Here is a 19,508-nt window from a genome sequence, read left to right on the forward strand (position 1 = left end):
AAAAAAAAGGAAAAAAAATAAAAAGAAGAGAGCAACTAAACCAATAAACAAATCCACCAATGATAACAAGCACTAAAAACTAAACTAAGATAAACATAAAAATCAGAAACAAATCAGTCACATACAGCAAACCCCAAGTCTACAGTTGCTCCCAAAGTCCACTGCCTCAATTTTGGGACAATTTGTTGTCTATTAAGGTATTCCACAGATGCAGGGTACATCAAATTGATTGTGGAGATTTAATCTGCTGCTCCTGAGGCTGCTGGGAGAAATTTCTCTTTCTCTTCTTTGTTCTCACAGCTCCTGGGGTTCAGCTTTGGTTTTGGCCCTGCCTCTGCGTGTAGGTCACCCTCAGGCATCTATCTGTTCCCTGCCCAGACAGGAGGGGTTTAAAGCAGCAGCTGATTAGGGCTCTCTTGCTTTCTCAGGCTGGGGGGAGGGAGGGGTACAGAATGCAGGGTGAGACTGTGGCAGCAGAGGCCAGCGTGATATTGCAACAACCTGAGGCTCACTGTGTGTTCTCCTGGGGAGGTTGTCCCTGGATCTCGGGACCCTGGCAGTGGCGTGCTGCACAGCAGCAGCAGCATTAGCATTTCATGCCCATCTCTGGGGTCTGAGCTGATAGCCGTGGCTCACGACCATCTCTGGAGCTCGCTTAGGTGGTGCTCTGCCTTTTGTGGGCACATGGGGAAGGAATCCCCTCTCCTCGCATACTGCAAAACAGGCAGGTCCAGACTTTTTCCCAGATTCCCTCCCCGCTAGCTGTGGCACACTAGCCCCCTTCAGACAAGTTTTCATGCAGCCAACTCCAGTCCTCTCCCTGGGATTTGACCTCCGAAGCCCAAGTCTCAGCTCCCAGCCCCCGCCCGCCCCGGCGGGTGAGCAGACAAGCCTCTCGGGCTGGTGAATGCTGGTCCGCTCTGATCCTCTGTGCAGGAATCTCTCTGCTTTGCCGTCTGCACCCCTGTTGCTGTGGTCTTCTCCGTGGCTCTGAAGCTTCCCCCCACCACCCCCTGTCTCTGTCAGTGAAGTGGCTTCCTAGTGTGTGGAAACCTTTCCTCCTTCACAGCTCCTTCCCACTGGTGCAGGTCCCGTCCCTATTCTTTTGTCTCTGTTTTTTCTTTTTTCTTCTGCCCTACCCAGGTACGTGGGGAGTTCCTTTCCTTTTGGGAGGTCTTAGGTCTTCTGCCAGCGTTCAGTAGGTGTTCTGTAGGAGTTGTTTCACATGTAGATGTATTTTTGATGTATTTGTGGGGAGGAAGGTGATCTCCATGTGTTAGTCCTCTGCCATCTTGAAGTTCCCCCCAGATTGTGTTTTTGTTGTTAAGTCTTGCATGACAGTTGCTACATGTTGGCTACTCTGTTCCACAGGTCTTCTTATTCTGGGGTACCAGAGTCAAAGAGAAGCTCCTTTTGGGGACATGCTACTCTTGTGGCAGGAGGCAAACAGCAGAACCTTTTACTTCTTTTCCTTTGTGCATCATCTAGTTTCACTTGCTCATAGGGTGCCAAATGCAGAGGCCTCTTGCCCGACCCTTCAGAGTCCCTCCTGCCCTGTGTGCATTGTTATTGTTATGTTGTGGAGACTCTGGATTAAAAAAATTTTTTTAATTGGAGTATAGTTGGTTTACAATGTTGTGTTAGTTTCTGCTGTACAGCAAAGTGAATCAGTTATACGTATACATATATCCTCTCTTTTTTAGATTCTTTTACCATAGAGGGCGTTACAGAGTATTGAGTAGAGTTCCCTGTGCTATAAAGTAGGTCCTTATTAGTTATCTGTTTTATATATGGTAGTGTGTATATGTCAACCCCAATCTCCCAATTTATCTATCCCCCCATTCCCCCTTGGTAATCATAAGATTGTTTTCTATGTCTGTGACTCTATTTCTGTTTTATAAATAAGTTCATTTGTACCATTTTTTTTAGATTCTGCATATAAGAAATATCATATGATATTTGTCTTTCTCTGTCTGACTTTCTTCACTATAACAATTTCCTAAGTCCATCCGTGTTGCTGCAGATGGCATTATTTCATTTTTATGGCTGAGTAATATTCCATTGTATATATGTACCACATCTTCTTCATCCATTCCTCTATTGTTGGACATTTAGGTTGTTTCCATGTCCTGGCTATTGTAAATAGTGCTGCAGTGAACATTGGGGTGCATGTAGAGTCTGGATTTTTTTTATATTCCTCTGTAGAGTGTGTTTTTTTAAAGCAGATAGTAAGTTGATTGGACTCAAAATGGAAACTTGGTGTTTTGGGTGCAATTCTAATCTCAGTTCAGTTCTTTATCTTTCACAGAATTGTTTGAAGTCTGTCCCATGCAAGTGAGGTCAGCCAGAGATTTGGGCCCAGTTTAAAAACAGAATTTGAGCCTTCCTGTGTCTGGTCTCTCCTTTTCAGGTTTCCTTCCTCACTTTCCAGCATCTGTGGTTGCCTCAAACTTCATCCTCTGGTTCTTCAGTCAAGAAGGATGGAAGGTTTTCTATTCACATTTTAGCTGCCTCGCCTGGCACAGACTGGAGCCTGCCTTCAGACTGGAAGTGCTGACAAAAAAAAAAAAAGGAAGCTTAACACAGAGACTCACCCAGTACCATTCCCTTCTTCCACCTGTTGGTTCTGCCTCAGAATTTGCCTTTGTTGCTCTTTAGTGCTCACAGGTAGTTGTTTTCATATTTTGTCCAGAGTTTATATGAAGCAATGACAGATTTTATCCTCAGCTTTAGTGGGATTTGAGGAGATGAGAGAGTAGAGGAATAAACAGGTACAGTCATCCCTCCATATCTGTGGGTTCCACATCTGTGCATTGAAAATATTTTTTAAAATTCTGGAAAGTTCCCCAAGGCTAAAGTTGAATTTTCCATGCACTAGCAGCTATTTACATAACATTTACATTACACTGGGTATTGTACATAATCTAGAGATGATTTAAAGTGTATACAACAGGATGTGCACAGGGTATATGCAAATACTACACCATTTTATGTAAGGGACTTGAATATCCAGAGATTTTGGTATCTATGGGGGTTCCTGGAAGCAATCCTCCACAGATACTGGATACTGAGGGATGTCCGTACTGGAGGTGTATTCTTGGAATCCGTCTATCACAGAGAAGATTAGGAGGGCTCAGTGTGTCCTTACCAGGATAAGGGGCATGAATCAAGCCCTGTGAATCAGCCTAGGGATCTTTCTCAGTGTGCTGGAATGGCCTGCTCAACCTGCCTGCAATGACATAATGGTTTCCTTAGAGGGTTCCTGTACCCCGGGAGTTTCAAAATTACATGTGGAAGTGAAATGAAATTAATGAAAACACAAAGAGCAAAACCCCATAGAAGGGATTAAGAGGACAAATAACAAGGAGGAGTATCAAAGAAGTCAAGGGAGAGAGTATTACAAAAATGAGTGAGAGGATGGACGCCATGAAGATGTGCATAATGATAAAAACCTGGGGACCAGTGACTGAATTTGGAAATAAGGTCGTACTTTGGAGGCCTTGGCTGAAGCAAGGAGTGAGTAGAATGAGATTTGATAGATGGCGCATGAGTAGGGGGTGAGGAAGGCAAGCCTGTATATGTAGACAGCCCTTTCTAGCGGAGAGAAGTGGAGGGCAGAGAACTGGAGAAGAGTGAACTCCAGTGAGGGTTGTTGTTTATTGTTTTCCTTTAAAAGTGGGAAAGACTGCAGCATGTTTAAATACTGATAGAGGGAATTCCTGCGCTTTTACTACCAAGGGCCCGGGTTCATTCCCTGGTCGGGGAACTAAGATCCCACAATCTGCATAGCTTGGCCAAAAAACAAACCAAAAAACCCCCAAAAAACTGACAGAAAGCAGCCAGTAGGAGGAAAAGGTGAAACCACTGACGGGCTCCACAGAAGGGGTCCTTGAGAAAGAGGGAGGAGATTTAGGGCAGGGGTGAAGGGATTGGCTTTGGGCCAAGAGGAGGAACTCTTTTTTCTTTTTAATTGAAGTATAGTTGATGTACAATATTATATAGGTTACAGGTGTACAATATACTGATTCACAATTTTTAAAGATTATACTCCATTTATAGCCATTATAAAATATTGGCTGTATTCCCTGTATTATACAGTATATACTTGTAGCTTAAAAATTTTTTTTAAATTAATTTTTATTGGAGTGTAGTTGTTTTACAATGTTGTGTGAGTTTCTACTGTATATTCTTGTAGCTTTTTATGCATAATATTGATAGTTTATACCTCTTAATCCCCTACCAGTATATTGCCCCTCTCTCTTTCCCTCTCCCCACTGGTAACTGATGGTTTGTTCTCTGTATCTGTGAGTCTCCTTCCTTTCTGTTGTATTCACTAGTTTGTTGTATTTTTTAGATTCCACTTCCACATGTAAGTGATATCATACAGTATTTGTCTTTCTCTGTCTTATTTCACTTAGAATAATAGCCTCCAAATCCATCCATGTTGTTGAAAATGACAAAATTTTATTCTTTTTTATGTCTGGGTAGTATTCCATTGTGTGTGTGTGTGTGTGTATCTGTCTGTCTGTCTGTCTATCTATCTATCTATATATACACCACATCTTCTTTATCCATTCATCTGTTAATGGACACTTAGGTTGCTTCCATATCTTGGCAATTGTAAATACTGCTGCTGTGAACATTGATGTGCATGTATCTTTTCGAATTCATGTTTTTATTTCTTTCAAATATATACCCAGGAGTGGAATTGCTAGGTCATATGGTAGTTCTATTTTTAATTTTTTGAGAAACCTACATACTGTTTTCTACAGTGGCTGCACCAATTTACATTCCCACCAACAGTGTACAAGGGTTCCCTTTTTTCCACATCCTCTCCGACATGTGTTACTTGTGTTCTTTTTGATGATAACCATTCTGACAGGTGTGACGTGATATTTCATTGTGGTTTTGATTTGCATTTCCCTGATCATTAGCAGTTTTGAGCATCTCTTTGTGTGCCTGTCAGCCATCTGCATGTCTTCTTTGGAAAAATGTCTATTCAGGTCTTCTGCCCATTTTTAAATCAGGCTTTTTGGTTTTTTTTTTTTAAATGTTATATGAGCTGTTTATATATGTTGGAATTAACCCCCCTTACTGCTCATATCATTTGCAAATATTTTCTCCCATTTCATAGGTTATCTTTTTGTTTTGTCGATGGTTTCCTTTGCTGTGTAAAAGCTTTTAAGTTTAATTAGGTCCCATGTGTTTATTTTTGTTTTTATTTCCTTTGCTTTAGGAGACAGATCCAAAAAAAATATTGCTACAATTTATATCAAAGAGTATTCTGCCTATGTTTTCTTCTAAGAGTTTTATGGTTTCTGGTCTTACATTTAGGTCTTTAATCCATTTTGAGTTTATTTTTGTATATGGTGTTAGAGAGTGTTCTAACTTCATTCTTTTACATGTAGCTGTCCAGTTTTCCCAGCACCACTTATTGAAGAGACTGTCTTTTCTTTATTGTATATCCTGGCCTCCTTTGTTGTAGATTAATTGATCATAAGTGCATGGGTTAATTTCCAGGCAGGAGTTCTTCTTAAAATGGATTCCATTTAATATGATGAACTCTCTGGACATACTCACAAATTCTGAAGTTTGCATAGATACACATTAAAAATAGATTTTTAAAAAAGTATTGCGTATCCTCTTTATCAGGATGAAAATATCCTTTTCCCTCTTCCAGGCTCATGACCCTAGTTAGTTGTTATGTTACAGTTTCTTTCCTTTTGCCAGACTCTTGTCAAATGCCTTTCTTTAATTTTGCCTAATGATGGGAAGTCAAATTGTTATGGCTTCCCAGCAGGTTCTCTTTAACCTTTACTTAACTCAGAGTTTAACTTGGGGCTTTCCATACTAGATAACTTTTATGGCTATGCACCTAAAAGAAACTTAACATCTTTGACCAATTTTTTTCCTGGTTCATAGTCAGAATGGGCCCAGGGACTAGGAAATGTACCACAGGAAGAGAAGGGAGTGTTCTTAAACCAAAAAAAGCTACTAAATTTGAGCAATTTCTGGGAAGGATAAAATATTTTTCTTTTACGTGAGCTCAAAGGCTGTAAGATTATGTGAGGTTGGGGACCTGCAGTTATGTCGTGGTTAATGATAGGTTTCAGTGAATGTTCTGAACATAAAAACATAATGAGAAAACACATAAATTCTGATTAAATTCACCCTTAGGCCACAGTAAATAATTTCGGGTGGAAGAGAAATGAATTAAACTTTAAACTTCTTTCCTCTCTTCAGAGGTAGATCACTACCTCAGTAAATTCAACCCATAAATGTACTTTCATTACAATAACTTAAATTTTTTGTCAGAGAAGGAGATTCAGTTAACAATTTCATTCCCTGAACATGGTAAGTAAGGATTTTGCTGCATCACATTTTGCTTTTGAGAAACCAGCTTCAGGAAAGTCCATGAATTGGTGAGTTTGGTTGTGGGCATTTATCTGTTCTTTCCTTGTGGCAGCAGGAAATGGGGGCATTCAGCACATTTTAGTTGCCAGAGAGCTTGGCAGGCCTTGTAGGAAGGTTCTTTCAGTATCTCTGAGGGGAAGTTGGTTCCCTCAGTAGAAATAACAGCAGAAGAGAATGTTGTGGCCTGTGTGCAGGGTTCCAGGGTGCGACAGGGCCATGATAGGAAAGCGCTCTTGGCTGCTTTGGGCCTCGGAGGGCTCCACGGGGCAGCTCGGGCATTCAGCTTTGTTTCTCAGTGCCTGCCCCTGGTATCCCCTGGTATCTCCTTTGTTGGAAGCAAAGAGGGCTGAACCCTTGGGTAGCCGTCAGTGAGGACAAGTTTGTATGGAGCTGTGTGGTCTCAGGCTGCTTTCAACCCCACTCCACCCCTTTGGGGAGTGAGGAAAGCCACCTCCCCTCAGGAGCCCTTCCCCGAGAACAGAGACTTTCTGACGAAAGCCACTTTGCTGTTAACTGGTTTTCAGCCAGGTTTTTCTGGGCATTTCCATTTCTCTCTGAAGCCTAGGGCCTGACGCTTCTAGTTCCCTGCTGCAGTTGGTTTAGCACTGAACAGACACCAGCGTGAGGTACTTGCACACTAAGAAGGGTAGGAGCGTGGAGTTGATTCTTGGGTTCTTGTTTAGCCCATTCCCTCCATCAGCCCCGACTTACACAGTCGGCTTCCAGTCGCCTCAGGTCACTCGGCTTCCTCTTGCTCTTTGCCAGCATGGGGCCCCCGAGAAGGCAGCCCGGGCTGCAGGTCCGGTAACTGCTGCTGAGATGTATTTTTAAACCTACCCAGAGGGTATTACAGGGAGTTCAACTGAAGCATCTCCTATTTCCCCCTCTGAGCCCTAGAGAGACTAATTCTCCGGCTTCCTAACTCCCCCCTCCCGTCCCGGCAAGCATTTTCAGGCCCCGGTTTGGGTTTATCGACAACCATGTGTATAATTCATGCAAGACAGGTTACAGTGGAGCGTGTTACCTCTGCTAGTCAAGCATGGCTCAGTAATGCTGCTCCACATTTTGGCCAGGAAGTAGGTTTTATTGGTGTTTGGGCCTGATGTCTTCCTGTCCGGAAGCCTTCCCCTTCCCTTGGTGAGGTTGTTTTGGCAAGCACCATCAGGGAAAACCTACCTTCCTCTTGTCCAGTTGGATAAATGGGTTTCAGGCAAAAATAGGCCATTGTGTAAAGCAGAAGTTCTCGGAGGATGGGGGGAACGTTTGCTGAAGAGAGTTGGCCCGGGCAGTGGGAGGCTGAGGCTGCCCCGGTGCACAGTGGGTGCCCAAGCTCAGCCCTGGCGCTGCAGGGCACTTCGTGGTTGTGCTGCAGTAGCATCTTGGCCTTTTTAGAACTGTGGGATGCTTTGGGAAGAGAGCGCTTCCTAAACTCGTCAGTAAAGGGTGTCTTGCTTTTCCTATCCCACTGTCTTCATATATCCTGAAATAATGGGGGTGCTGATACCAGAGAGCTGCCTCCATTTATTAGCCTTTTCTGCTGGGTTTTCTGTGAGATCGAATAGAGGCAGGAGATCAATCTTAGCAGGAGTTCTTGGGAGCACAGAGAAGGAGGTGGTGGGACCTGAAAAATAGAAGTTAGCTCCACAGTGAACAGGTTGGGGGAGGGAGGTGGAGAGAACAGGCACAGGGGAGACCTTCCCAGTGGTCCAGGGTGGCTGAGGTAGAATGTGCGTGAGGAGTGGGGGAGAGAGGGGGCAGCTGTGGCTGGGGAGGAGGCCGAGGCAGGTCCAGGAAGGCTTGCATACTCTGCTGGAAAGTTGGATTTTATCTGGAAGATTTTTTTTTTTTTTTTTTTTTTTGTGGTACGCGGGCCTCTCACTGTTGTGGCCTCTCCCGTTGCGGAGCACAGGCTCCGGACGTGCAGGCTCAGCGGCCATGGCTCACGGGCCCAGCTGCTCCGCGGCATGTGGGATCCTCCCGGACCGGGGCACAAACCCGCGTCCCCTGCATCGGCAGGCGGACTCTCGACCACTGCGCCACCAGGGAAGCCCTATCTGGAAGATTTTTAAGCTGAGGAGTGAAAGGTGCGATTTTGGTTTTAGAGAGTTGATTTTGACCTCACTATGAGGATGGAAGTAGGAGTGGCGGGAATGATGCAGGAAGCCCGGGGGGATGGGTTATCACATGACCCACGTGAGAAATGATCAGGGTCTGAACTGAGGGCGAGAGACACACCGAGGAGCTGTTGAGGAGGGCACACTTGGGGAATGACTGGACCGTGAAGGCTTCTGACTTGAGAGAGGAGTGAATGGCGGTATCTCTCTCGAAAGTGGGAAACAGGAGGAAGAGCAGTTAAGGGATAGAGGAGAGGATGACTTCACAGCAAGCATTTGTAGAACTGGGTTGAATGGAAACCATGAGCCTTATTCCAAGGCAAGGGCCCCCATGGTGTGTGCTTATTTTCCTTACAGGAGAGATTTTGGGCCTCACAAGGTGTTACCGGTGAGGATCCACCAGCCTGACCCGTTTGTCCCAAGTGAAGAGAATATGGATCTGCTCACGATGTATAAACAAGATTACAACCCGTACCCTGTCAGTCGAGTGGACCCCATCAGACCTCGGGACAGTAAATATCCACGCGGGGACAAGATGGAGTGTCGGCCTACTTATAAAGGTGGGAGAGTGCTTGAGGCGCAGGTTGGGGGAAGGATGCGCTGAGCCTGAGTGCTGGCCGGGAAATGGGTTTTATACACACACCCCCTCAGCGCAGAGGTTGGGCAGAGTACATTTTTTTTAAAAAACATCTTTATTGGAGTATAATTGCTTTACAATGTTGTGTTAGTTTCTGCTGTATAATAAAGTGAATCAGCTATATGTATACATATATCCCCATATCCCCTCCCTCTTGTGCCTCCATCCCACCCTCCCTATCCCACCCCTCTAGGTGGTCACAAAGCACCGAGCTGATCTCCCTGTGCTATGCGGCTGCTTCCCACTAGCTATCCACCCTACGTCTGGTAGTGTATATATGTCCATGCCACTCTCTCACTTCATCCCAGCTTACCCTTCCCCCTCCCTGTGTCCTCAAGTCCATGCTCTACATCTGCATCTTTATTCCTGTCCTGCCCCTACGTTCTTCAGAACCGTCTTTTGTTTTTTAGATTCCACATACGTATGCTAGCATATGGTGTTTGTTTTTCTCTTTCTGACTTCACTCTGTATGACAGACACTAGTTCCATCCACCTCATTACAAATAACTCAATTTCGTTTCTTTTTATGGCTGGGTAATATTCCTTTGTATATATGTGCCACATCTTTATCCATTCATTTGTTGATGGACATTTAGGTTGCTTCCATGTCCTGGCTATTGTAAATAGTGCTGGGCAGAGTTCTTTCTGTGGCCACATCTGGCCTGCAGCCTGTTTCTGTACAGGTAGAGAGCTAAAAATGCTTTTTAAATTTTTGAATGCTTAAAGAAAAATGAGAAAAAGACTGTTACTTTAGAACATGTGACTAGTAAGTGAAATTCAAAGTTCAGTATCATGACTATGTTTTGCTGGAACACGGCCACACCCATTTGGCTTCTCTGTTATCTATGGCTACATTTGTGCTACAGCAGCAAAGCTGAGGAGCTGAGACAGAGACCAGATGGCATGCGAGGTCTAACACATTTAATATCTGGCCGCTTACAGAAAATATCTGCCAACCCCTGCCTCTGCTTGCCGTTCCCATCCTATCAGAGGGAAGCATTTCAAGTTTAAGCTTAGTTGGGTTCCACCACTGACTGATTGATTGGTTCATTAAAAAAATTATGAAAACATAACATACAGAAAAAATGTACAAATACATAGTGATACAGACCAGTGAATTTTGAGTAAATACACGTGGAAACAGGATGCAGCTCAAGACATATAGCATTGATATTCCCTTCCAATTACCATTTCCTCCCAGGATAGAACCATTATGCTGACTTTTAACTTCATAAATTAATTTTGCCAGTTTTGAACTTCATTTTAATGGGATGATTGCATTCTTCATTGAGCACCTCCTGCGTTCCAGGCATGGTATGGGGAACTGTGAAGGAAGCATAACGACCTGCCCTTGACTTTATAGTCTAGTAGGAGAGAGAGGGTGTGGAGTGGCGGGCGTGGTAGCACAGGTAGCGTGTCGCTCACTCCGTGGAGCACAAACCACAGGGCTGAGACCATGAGGATGGAGGCCCACTTTGTGACCATTAACTTTGCTGCTTACGACGCACGTGGCTGCCTTAAAAGTATGTGCTAAACTGTTTCTGTAACATGTCTGTGGGTGTCTACGTGATTGTGATGATAATGGCTTTTACTTAACCATGCCAAACACTTAGCCAAGGGGAGGGGGGGAGGCTTGAGGGGTTGTAGGAATCTTCCTGAAGCCCTTCCAGGAGCTCTAAATCTATTATTCTTGAAGATTCTGCATGTGGCTGAGCTTCTCTGCTTTTTCTTTCTTTGTGTGTGTGTGTGTGTGTGTGTGTGTGTGTGTGTGTGTGTGTGTGTGTGTGTGTGTGTGTGTGTGTCCTTTTACTTTCCTACCTACAGTGTCGTCCTCGTCCACTCTTCTGTAGCCGCCTTCTGCCAAGCCACATTCTGGATATCGTCATACCCTGACATGGCTCCACCTTCGTGCCCTCCACCATCGGGTCCTTCTGGCTTGCTATGCCCACCTTGGCAGTCCTTGGCCTCACTGGGATCTCCAGCCCACTGATGCCTCAGCCTTCCTTCTCAGCATCAGCCCCGTCTGTGCCTGTCATCATACAGCCGATTCCACGTTATATCACTGCAGCCCATCTCTTACTCCCTCTCTCTTCTGTCCTGCGGTTGCTTCCTCCTAGCAGCAACCGAACCCTGTCTACTCCGTCTACACCTGGACACGTGCCTGAGCATCGCTCCGACCTTGTCAGCTCATCTCCATTATCCACAGAATGGAAGCAGAGAGGGCTTTTGCAGATGGCAATCTCACATGACCTCTGCCTAAAACTCCTTAAGTAATTATTATGGTTCTTAGGATAAAATCCCACACCTTTATCAACTCCTCTGCTTCCTTGCAGATTTGGTTCCTCCTCCCTGAGCCCCTCTGCTCCGGCCACAGGAACTTCTTTCACTTCCTTTGCTCTATTCCTTTTCTGTCTCAGGACATTTTGCACTGCTCTTCCCTCTTTAGAGAGCTGTCCTCCTGTCTCCTGTACGGCATCATCCTTCAGTGAGTGGTGGGAGGATAACACCTTCAGAGGGAGTCCCAGACCTTCCCCCATGCCAGACCAAACACACCCTGTTAGGTGCTCTAAGAGTGTCTTGTATTCCCTTGTTTTGTAATTCATTTTGTAATTTTGTTTAACATTGTCTCCTTGGCTAGACTGCCAGCTCCTGGAGGGAAGGGATCTTTTTCTTTGCCTATTACCCTCAACAAAGCAGGCACCATAGCAGATGTTTTAGTAAGGGGTCAGCACAACCAGCCATGTGGTGGGATGGCACTCAGGCGTCTGCAGGGCTCGTTTGTCTCCCTTTTCATCTGGTGTTTACAGGAGGGCCAAAAATGGACACTGTGCAGCAGGAAGAAACAAAGCCGGAGTGAGCACTTATCTTCACTGGTGGAGGGGCAGGGACTTGGTAGGGCTCATCCAACTACATCCTCTACTTTCCACAGCCTCCCTATGGACTGCCTGGATTTATACATCTTGGAATAGTTAGAGATTCTTCAGAACAACTGCCTGCTCAGCTCAGTTTTCCTTCCCCTCCTTGCCCTACATGCAAGGAGAGGTCTAAGGGTGAGAAATGCTCCTTGCTTTCCTTAGGGGTTGGCAAGGATGAAGTAGCCTAGTGGTGTTATTTTAAGGAAAGTCCCCCCACTTCCTCCCACAAAATACTCACCCCCCAAAATCAACACACAGAAAAAAAAAAAACAATCTAATACTTAAGTTTTAATCTCTCCTACCTCCAGCTCTCCCATATTCCTCCCCTTCTCCAAACAGTTACATCTCAAATTGCCCTCTGCAAACCAGTGAATAGTATTCTGCTGCTAAAACTGAATCATGGCTGACTTTTCCCTTCTGAGAAAGTTAAGATTGAGAAAACCCTATTTTCTTCTCTTTTATTTTTCTTAAACTTCTGACACCTGTTAACTGCTATCTACTTACACATATTTAAGGAATGTATACCAGTGAAGTAGCAACAGGACTCTTCTGAACCAGGCATGCTTAGACCCTTTGGTTTTTTGTGTTTTTTTTTTTTTTTAATTTATTTTTGGCTGTGTTGGGTCTTCATTGCCGTGCGCGGGCTTTCCCTAGTTGCGGTGAGCGGTAGCTACTCTTCGCTGAGGTGCATGGGATTCTCATTGTGGTGGTTTCTCTTGTGGCGGAGGACAGGCTCTAGGCACGCGGGCTTCAGTAGTTGCAGCATGTGGGCTCAGTAGTTGTGGCATGCAGGCTCAGTAGTTGTGGTGCATGGGCTTAGTTGCTCTGCAGCATGTGGGATCTTCCTGGCCCAGGGATTGAACTCGTGTCCCCTTCATTGGCAGGCAGATTCTTTTTTTAAAAAAAATTTTTGGCTGTGTTGGGTCATTGTTGCTGCACATGGGCTTTCTCTAGTTGCGGCGAGTGCGGGCTACTCTTCGTTGCAGTGTGCGGGCTTCTCATTGCGGTGGCTTCTCTCGTGGAGCACGGGCTCTAGGCATGTGGGCTCCAGTAGTTGTAGCTTGCTGGCTCTAGAGCACAGGCTCAGTAGCTGTGGCACACAGGCTTAGTTGCTCTGTGGCATGTGGGATCTTCTCTGACCAGGGATCGAACCCGTGTCCCCTGCATTGGCAGGCAGATTCTTAACCACTGTGCCATCAGGGAAGTCCCTACCCTTTGGTTTTATTCTGACTACATATGTGCTTGAGGGTGGATTTCATAGTTCTCCTCTGAAATTCAGGTTTAAAAGGAAACAAATCAGTTTGTAATCAAAGAAAACATATTTGTCATTAGAATTCACCTATAGGTGTCAGTTTGCGACCTATGTGTCTTACTAGTTTTCTGAATAATACTTGCCATATCATATAATCTCATTGGTTTAGTTTTTCCATTACTCCTCTATGATATAGTGGCTTCCAAAACTTGGTCTTGAATGCCAAACATGTACTTACAGTTTTTAGCACAGGAGATGCAGCAACAAAGATGTGTTTAGTGAGGGAATAAATGAACGAATGGTTCTCGATCACTGTTTACAAGGGCTCCAGGTGACACCGTTTGGCATTAGATTTGCACAAATCCCCATCAGGTCTGTTACTCTGTGGGTGCAGGCCAAGAGCAGGAGTGAAGATTAGAGAAGACCCATGACATTTACTCTGCCCTTTGGTTGGTCCTGCACAACCTCATGTGTCTTTGAGGGTCCACATCCTTGCCTTATCTCTTGGTTTATCACTCATTTGATGACTTGTTTCTCTTGTGGAAATTTGCTTTCATAAGTCTTTTTCGTAGCAACCTTCATAGGTTTGTGTCCATACATTGATTCTCCTTACAATGGAGGGGAAAAAAGAAATCAAAGACCAAGGTCATTAAATATATGTATTTCAATGGGTGCATCTATATTATGTCTATATGCTCTGCTTACTATGGTTCCATAGGAAAAATATTCAAAGTTTTCTGTTACTACTCTTATGGCCAGCACCTTTACTGGGCTCCAGAAAACTACCAGTAATATATGCTCCAGTAGCATTTGGTTGTAATTTTGACATTTTCAAAACGCTGTGCAGTTGGAAAGATTGAGAGTGTAATTAGTTGATGCTCAGCTTTAGGTTTAGCTAAGTTTTTTTTTTAAAGACCCATTATTGAATGGAATCTCTTTTAAAGAAGTTCTCGCCAATTATGCACATGACACTATGGCCCTGAAGGGCTTTTACTGGTTGCTTTTCAGGCATGTGAATAGTTTGTCATGTGGAATTCTGAGGTTTTCAGGGTCCTGTGGAGGTTTTTTGTAATGTATGCTGGGTGGAGGAAGTTAGGAGGTTAGATAATAATGTGGTTTCAACTGTATTGTTGGGTATCAGAAATCACATGAGGCAACTTTCAGTTTAGGAACCTGTTTTCTTAACACTTCATCCATCACAGAAGAGGGCCAGAAAACCCTGTCCTACCCACCCCCATGCACCTTGAGGCAGTGTGTAGGCATCTACAGGTAGATGCCCCCATTTCAGTGAGGCTTAAAGTCTGAGGGGGAAACATGTGGTTTATATTCAGCGAGATGGTTCCCTCTAAGGCCCCCTAATGCTTTCAAGATGCTGATAGAGCCATTAATGGCTCTTGGAAGAAGATTAGATTTTCAATTAAAATGAAGCCAATTTAAAATAAATAGTTGGTAGTATTATTAGCCTAAAATAAGCTTAAGACTGTGCCTGGGGGGAGGGTATGTCAGGCCTTACAGAGTGGTAGAGTGAGGAGCCTGACAAATTCTCTTCCCAAAAAAGTAACAAAATAGTAAAAACCGACCATTTTAGGACTCTGGAAATCAACCAAAGGCATACAACAAATTGAGAACCATTTATTCAAGAAAAACTACTAAACCTTGTTATGAACAGTTGGGGCGTGTGGTGTTTTTTCCTGGGGCTGCTTCCATCACCCCTCCCCCAAGTTCCATCTGTGTGGTAGGTTCTGCCTGGGCAGTGAAAACCAGCAGCTCTGCTGCCAGTGGGGGCTGATTGGAGTAAAGTGTATACCCAGGCATTCCAATAAAAAAATAGTGATATTAATGGCAAAATAAGCAGGGAAGACAACTTCTGCAGTTAGTCTGAGGTTGCAGTATTAGTTGAAGCAAGCAACATTCCAGTAGAACAGTCAGAAATTTACCAAAGAGATCCAGAGAATGAGACAGACACAGAGTAGGCCTTGATAAGCTCATACATATTCCTCCTGGTGGTCTGGAAGACTGTGCATATGGGCAAGGCAGTGTGCAGGCTCAAGTGATCAGAGAAAGGGTCTAGTTATTTACTTATCTTTCCTGGCTGAATATGGTGCCTAGTGCATGTGCAGAGGAGACAAGAGACAGCCCAGCAGAAAATAAAATCGGGGGAAGACTTGTTAAATGCCTGATCTTTGACTATATTCTCCAACCCACACACAGATCCATTAGCAAATGGTGAAAGCCTTAGTGGCTTAAGATGATTAAGTATATATAACTTCTGGTCAATCATAGACTGATTGCTAAACTATGCTGATAGAGGGTGGCTCTTAGGAACCTAGGCTTAAAAATAAAATCAATTAAAAAGAAAAATCTCAGCAAAAACATCAGTGGCCGCACATTGCAGGGGAGATAAGACTCTATAGAATTACTGCAGGCAGGTCACTAAACAAACAGCAAAAACTATTCCCAGTGGAAGATCAGAATCCAGGGTTGCTGTGGCATATTGTCCAAAGTGTTGAGTTTTTAACAAAAAATGATGAGGCATAAAAAGAAACAGGGAAGTGTGATCCAGGAAAAAAGCAGTTAATAGAAACTATCTCTGAGGAGACCCAGATGTTAGACCTAGCAGACAAATAATTCAAAGTAGCTATTATAAATATGTTCAAAGAACAACAGGAAACCATGCTTAAAGAAATAAAGGGATATATAACAACAATTTCCAATCAAATAGAGAATACTGTAAAGGGAAGTCCTAAAAATAATTGAATGAAAACTCTGCAATGGGAAGGATAATAATCAAAATTTAAAAATGCATTAGAGGTGCTTAATAGCAGATTTGAGCTGACAGAATAAAGAATCCATGAAAATGGAGATCTCAGCAGAGATTATACAATCTGAAGAATGAGAAAAAATTGAGAAAAATGAACTCAGAGACTTGTGAGATACCACTAAGTGTACCAACAGATAATGGGAGGCCCAGAAGAAGAAGGGGCAGAAAAATATTTAATTGTCAAAACTGTTAAATTTGATGAAAAATATTAATCTGCACATCTAAGAAGCACAATCCAAAGAGAATAAATGCAAAGAGATCCACCCCTATTCACATAACAAACTGTTAAAAGCCAAAGATTTGGAAAAAAGCAAAAGAGAAACAACTCATCACATACAGGGAAATGACAACAATAACTAACTTCTCATCAGAAACAGTGGTGTGACATACTCAAAGTACTGAAAGGAAAAAAAATCCTGTCAACCAAGAATTCTATAACTATTAAAGATTATGCTTCAAAAATGACAGGAAACGAGGTGAGAAAGTGGCATGGACATATAGACACCACCAAATGTAAAATAACTAGCTAGTGGGAAGCAGCTGCATAGCACAGGGAGATCACCTCAGTGCTTTGTGACCACCTAGAGGGGTGGGATAGGGAGGGTGGGAGGGAGACGCAAGAGGGAGGGGATATGGGGATATATGTATACACATAGCTGATTCACTTTGTTATACAGCAGAAACTAACACAGCATTGTAAAGCAATTATAATCCAATAAAAATGTTAAAAAAATGATGAGAAAATATATTCCCAGATAAACAAAGACTGAGTGAATTTGTAGCTCACTGACTTGCCTTACAAGAAATAATAAAGGAAGTCCTTCAGGCTAGAAGAAAATAGTACTGAATGTTAACACAAATCCATGCAAAGAATAAAGAGCACTGATAAAACTGCTTATATAGGTAAATATATACTTTTCTCTAAATTAAAAGACAATTACAGAGCCAATAATTATAAAACTGTGGGGTTTATTCCAGGAGTGCAAGATTAGTTTAACATCAGTAAATCAATTAACGTAATATACTATATTAATAAGTAAAAGACAAACCTACATGATTGAAAGCCACAGATAAAGCATTTGACAAGATCTGATACCCATAAAAGCTCTCAAGAAACTAGGAGTAGAAGGAAACTTCCTCAGTCTGATAAAGTGCTTCCACAAAAACTCCTATAGCTAACATCATACTTAATATGGAAAGACTGAATGCTTTCCCTCTAAGATTGGAAACATGGCTACGATAGCAGTTCTCACCTCTTTTATTCAACATTGTAGTGGAGGTTCTAGCCAGTGCAGTAATGTAAGAAAAACAATAAATAAATGCATCTAGATTAGAAAGGAAGAAGTAAATCTGTCTTTATTCTCAGATAAGATAATCCTAAAGAATCCACAAAAAAACTGCTAGAATGAATTCATCAGTGTGTCAGTGTTGAAGAGCAATATATAAAAATTAGCATTGAAAAAATATATATTAGCATTGAAAATCTGAAAACAAAATTAAGAAGACAGTTTTCATAATAGCCTCAAATGAATAAAATATTTGTAATAAATTAAAAAAAATAAATGTAAGACTTGTACACTGCAAAGTACGAAATAGTGCTGAGAGAAATAATATGGAAACAGGTAGCGAGAGTCCATGTTCGTAGACTGGAAGATTCAATACAGTTAAGATACAGTTCCACCCAAATTTATTTATAGATTTAATGCTATTCCTATCAAAATTCCAGCAGGCTTGTTGTTGTTCTTGTTGTTGCAGAAATTGGCAAAGTGATCCTAAATTTCATATGTGAAAATCAAACCAAAAGAGCTGAAAATTTGTCTTTTTGACAAATGGTGCTGACATATTAGATATTCACATGCAGAAAAGTGAGCTTAGACCTTACTTCACGCCATACTAAAAAGTTAACTCAAAAAGTGTTAGAAACCTAAATGTAAAAGGTAAAATTTTAAATCTTTTAGGCTAAGACATAGGGAAAATACTGAACTTTATGAAAATTCAAAACCTCTGTGTGCTTCAAGAGATACCAGCAAGAAAATGAAATGATAAGTAATAGACTGGGAAAAAATATTTACAAATCACATATCTGCTATTGGACTTGTATCTAGAATATGCAAATAACTCTTATAACTCAAAACTAAGACAAACAACTGTTTTAAAAAATGGGCAAAAGATTTGAGTAGATATTTTGCTGGAAAAGACACATGAATGGCTAATAAGCACATATAGAGATACTGAACATTTTTAGTCATCAGGGAAATGTAAATTAAAATACGATGAGATACCACTAAACACCCACTACAGAATGTCTATAATTAAAAAACAAACCATAATAACAAGTGTTGAAAATGTGGAGAAATGAGAACCTTCATACATTGCTGGTAGGAAAGTAAACTGGCACACCCACTTTGGAAGAGTTTGCAGTATCCTGAAAAGTTAAGCATAGATTTAACATATAACCTATCAGTTCTGCTTCTCGGTAACCATGTAAGAGAAATGAAAAGATATAGCCCACAAATACTTGTCTATCAATGTTCATAGCAGAAATTTTCATAATAGCCAAAAGGTGAAAACAACTCAAATGCCCATCAACTGATGAATGGCTAAACAAAATTTGGTATATCTATATACTCTAGTACTATTCAACAATAAAAAGGAGTGAACTGATATATGCTGTGACAGGGATAAACCTCCATTACATGCTTAGTGAATAAAGCCAATGCAAAACACTACCTATTGTGCAATTCTGCTTATAGGAAATGTCCAGAAAAAGGCACATGTATAGAGACCAAGAACTGATTAATGGTTGCCCAGGGATGAGAATGAAGATTGCAGATGGGCTTGATTGATATTTTTTGGGTTGATAGAAATGTTTTACAAATAGATTTTTAAAATTTATTTTTTTATTGAAGTATAGTTGATTTACAATGTTGTGTTAATTTCTGCTCTACAGCAAGGTCACTCAGTATAACTAGATTTTGATGGTAGATAGTTACACAACTCTGTAGAAGTTATTGAATTGTGTATGAAGGATGGTACATTTTATGTTACACAGATTATACCTCAGTAAAGCTGTTTAAAGAAAGTGTGCTGTGGACTCCACTGGTGTTGGCTATATTCCTCAAAGACTCCTGGGAAGCTGCTTTTGTTTTCCTTGTAAAGTTGTAGGCAAGAGAATTCCCTGTGGATTCGGAGTTGGCTAGCCAACACAGTGCCCTTATTCCCTTGGAGTGCCTGCCATATTTGATTTGTTTGGATTATAGGGACTTAATGGCTGTCACTCCACAGATGACCAGGGAGGCCTGGTAAGTCTGGCTGGTGGCCCAGCAGTGGTGGGTTGTGAATCCCCTGTCTCACT

General features: G+C 42.4%; 1 protein-coding gene across 1 annotated transcript in view; it reads left to right on the forward strand.

The window, feature by feature from the left end:
• The window catches only part of SAXO1 (stabilizer of axonemal microtubules 1), a 56,247-nt gene that overhangs the window by 34,948 nt on the left and 1,791 nt on the right, over positions 1-19,508 (forward strand). The window contains exon 3 of the mRNA XM_059072937.2: positions 8,886-9,088. Within this exon, the coding sequence (XP_058928920.1) occupies positions 8,886-9,088 (203 nt within the window). The remainder of the gene's footprint in view (positions 1-8,885; positions 9,089-19,508) is intronic.

This window comes from Kogia breviceps, chromosome 8 (assembly GCF_026419965.1).
Source record: "Kogia breviceps isolate mKogBre1 chromosome 8, mKogBre1 haplotype 1, whole genome shotgun sequence".
NCBI lineage: Eukaryota > Metazoa > Chordata > Mammalia > Artiodactyla > Physeteridae > Kogia > Kogia breviceps.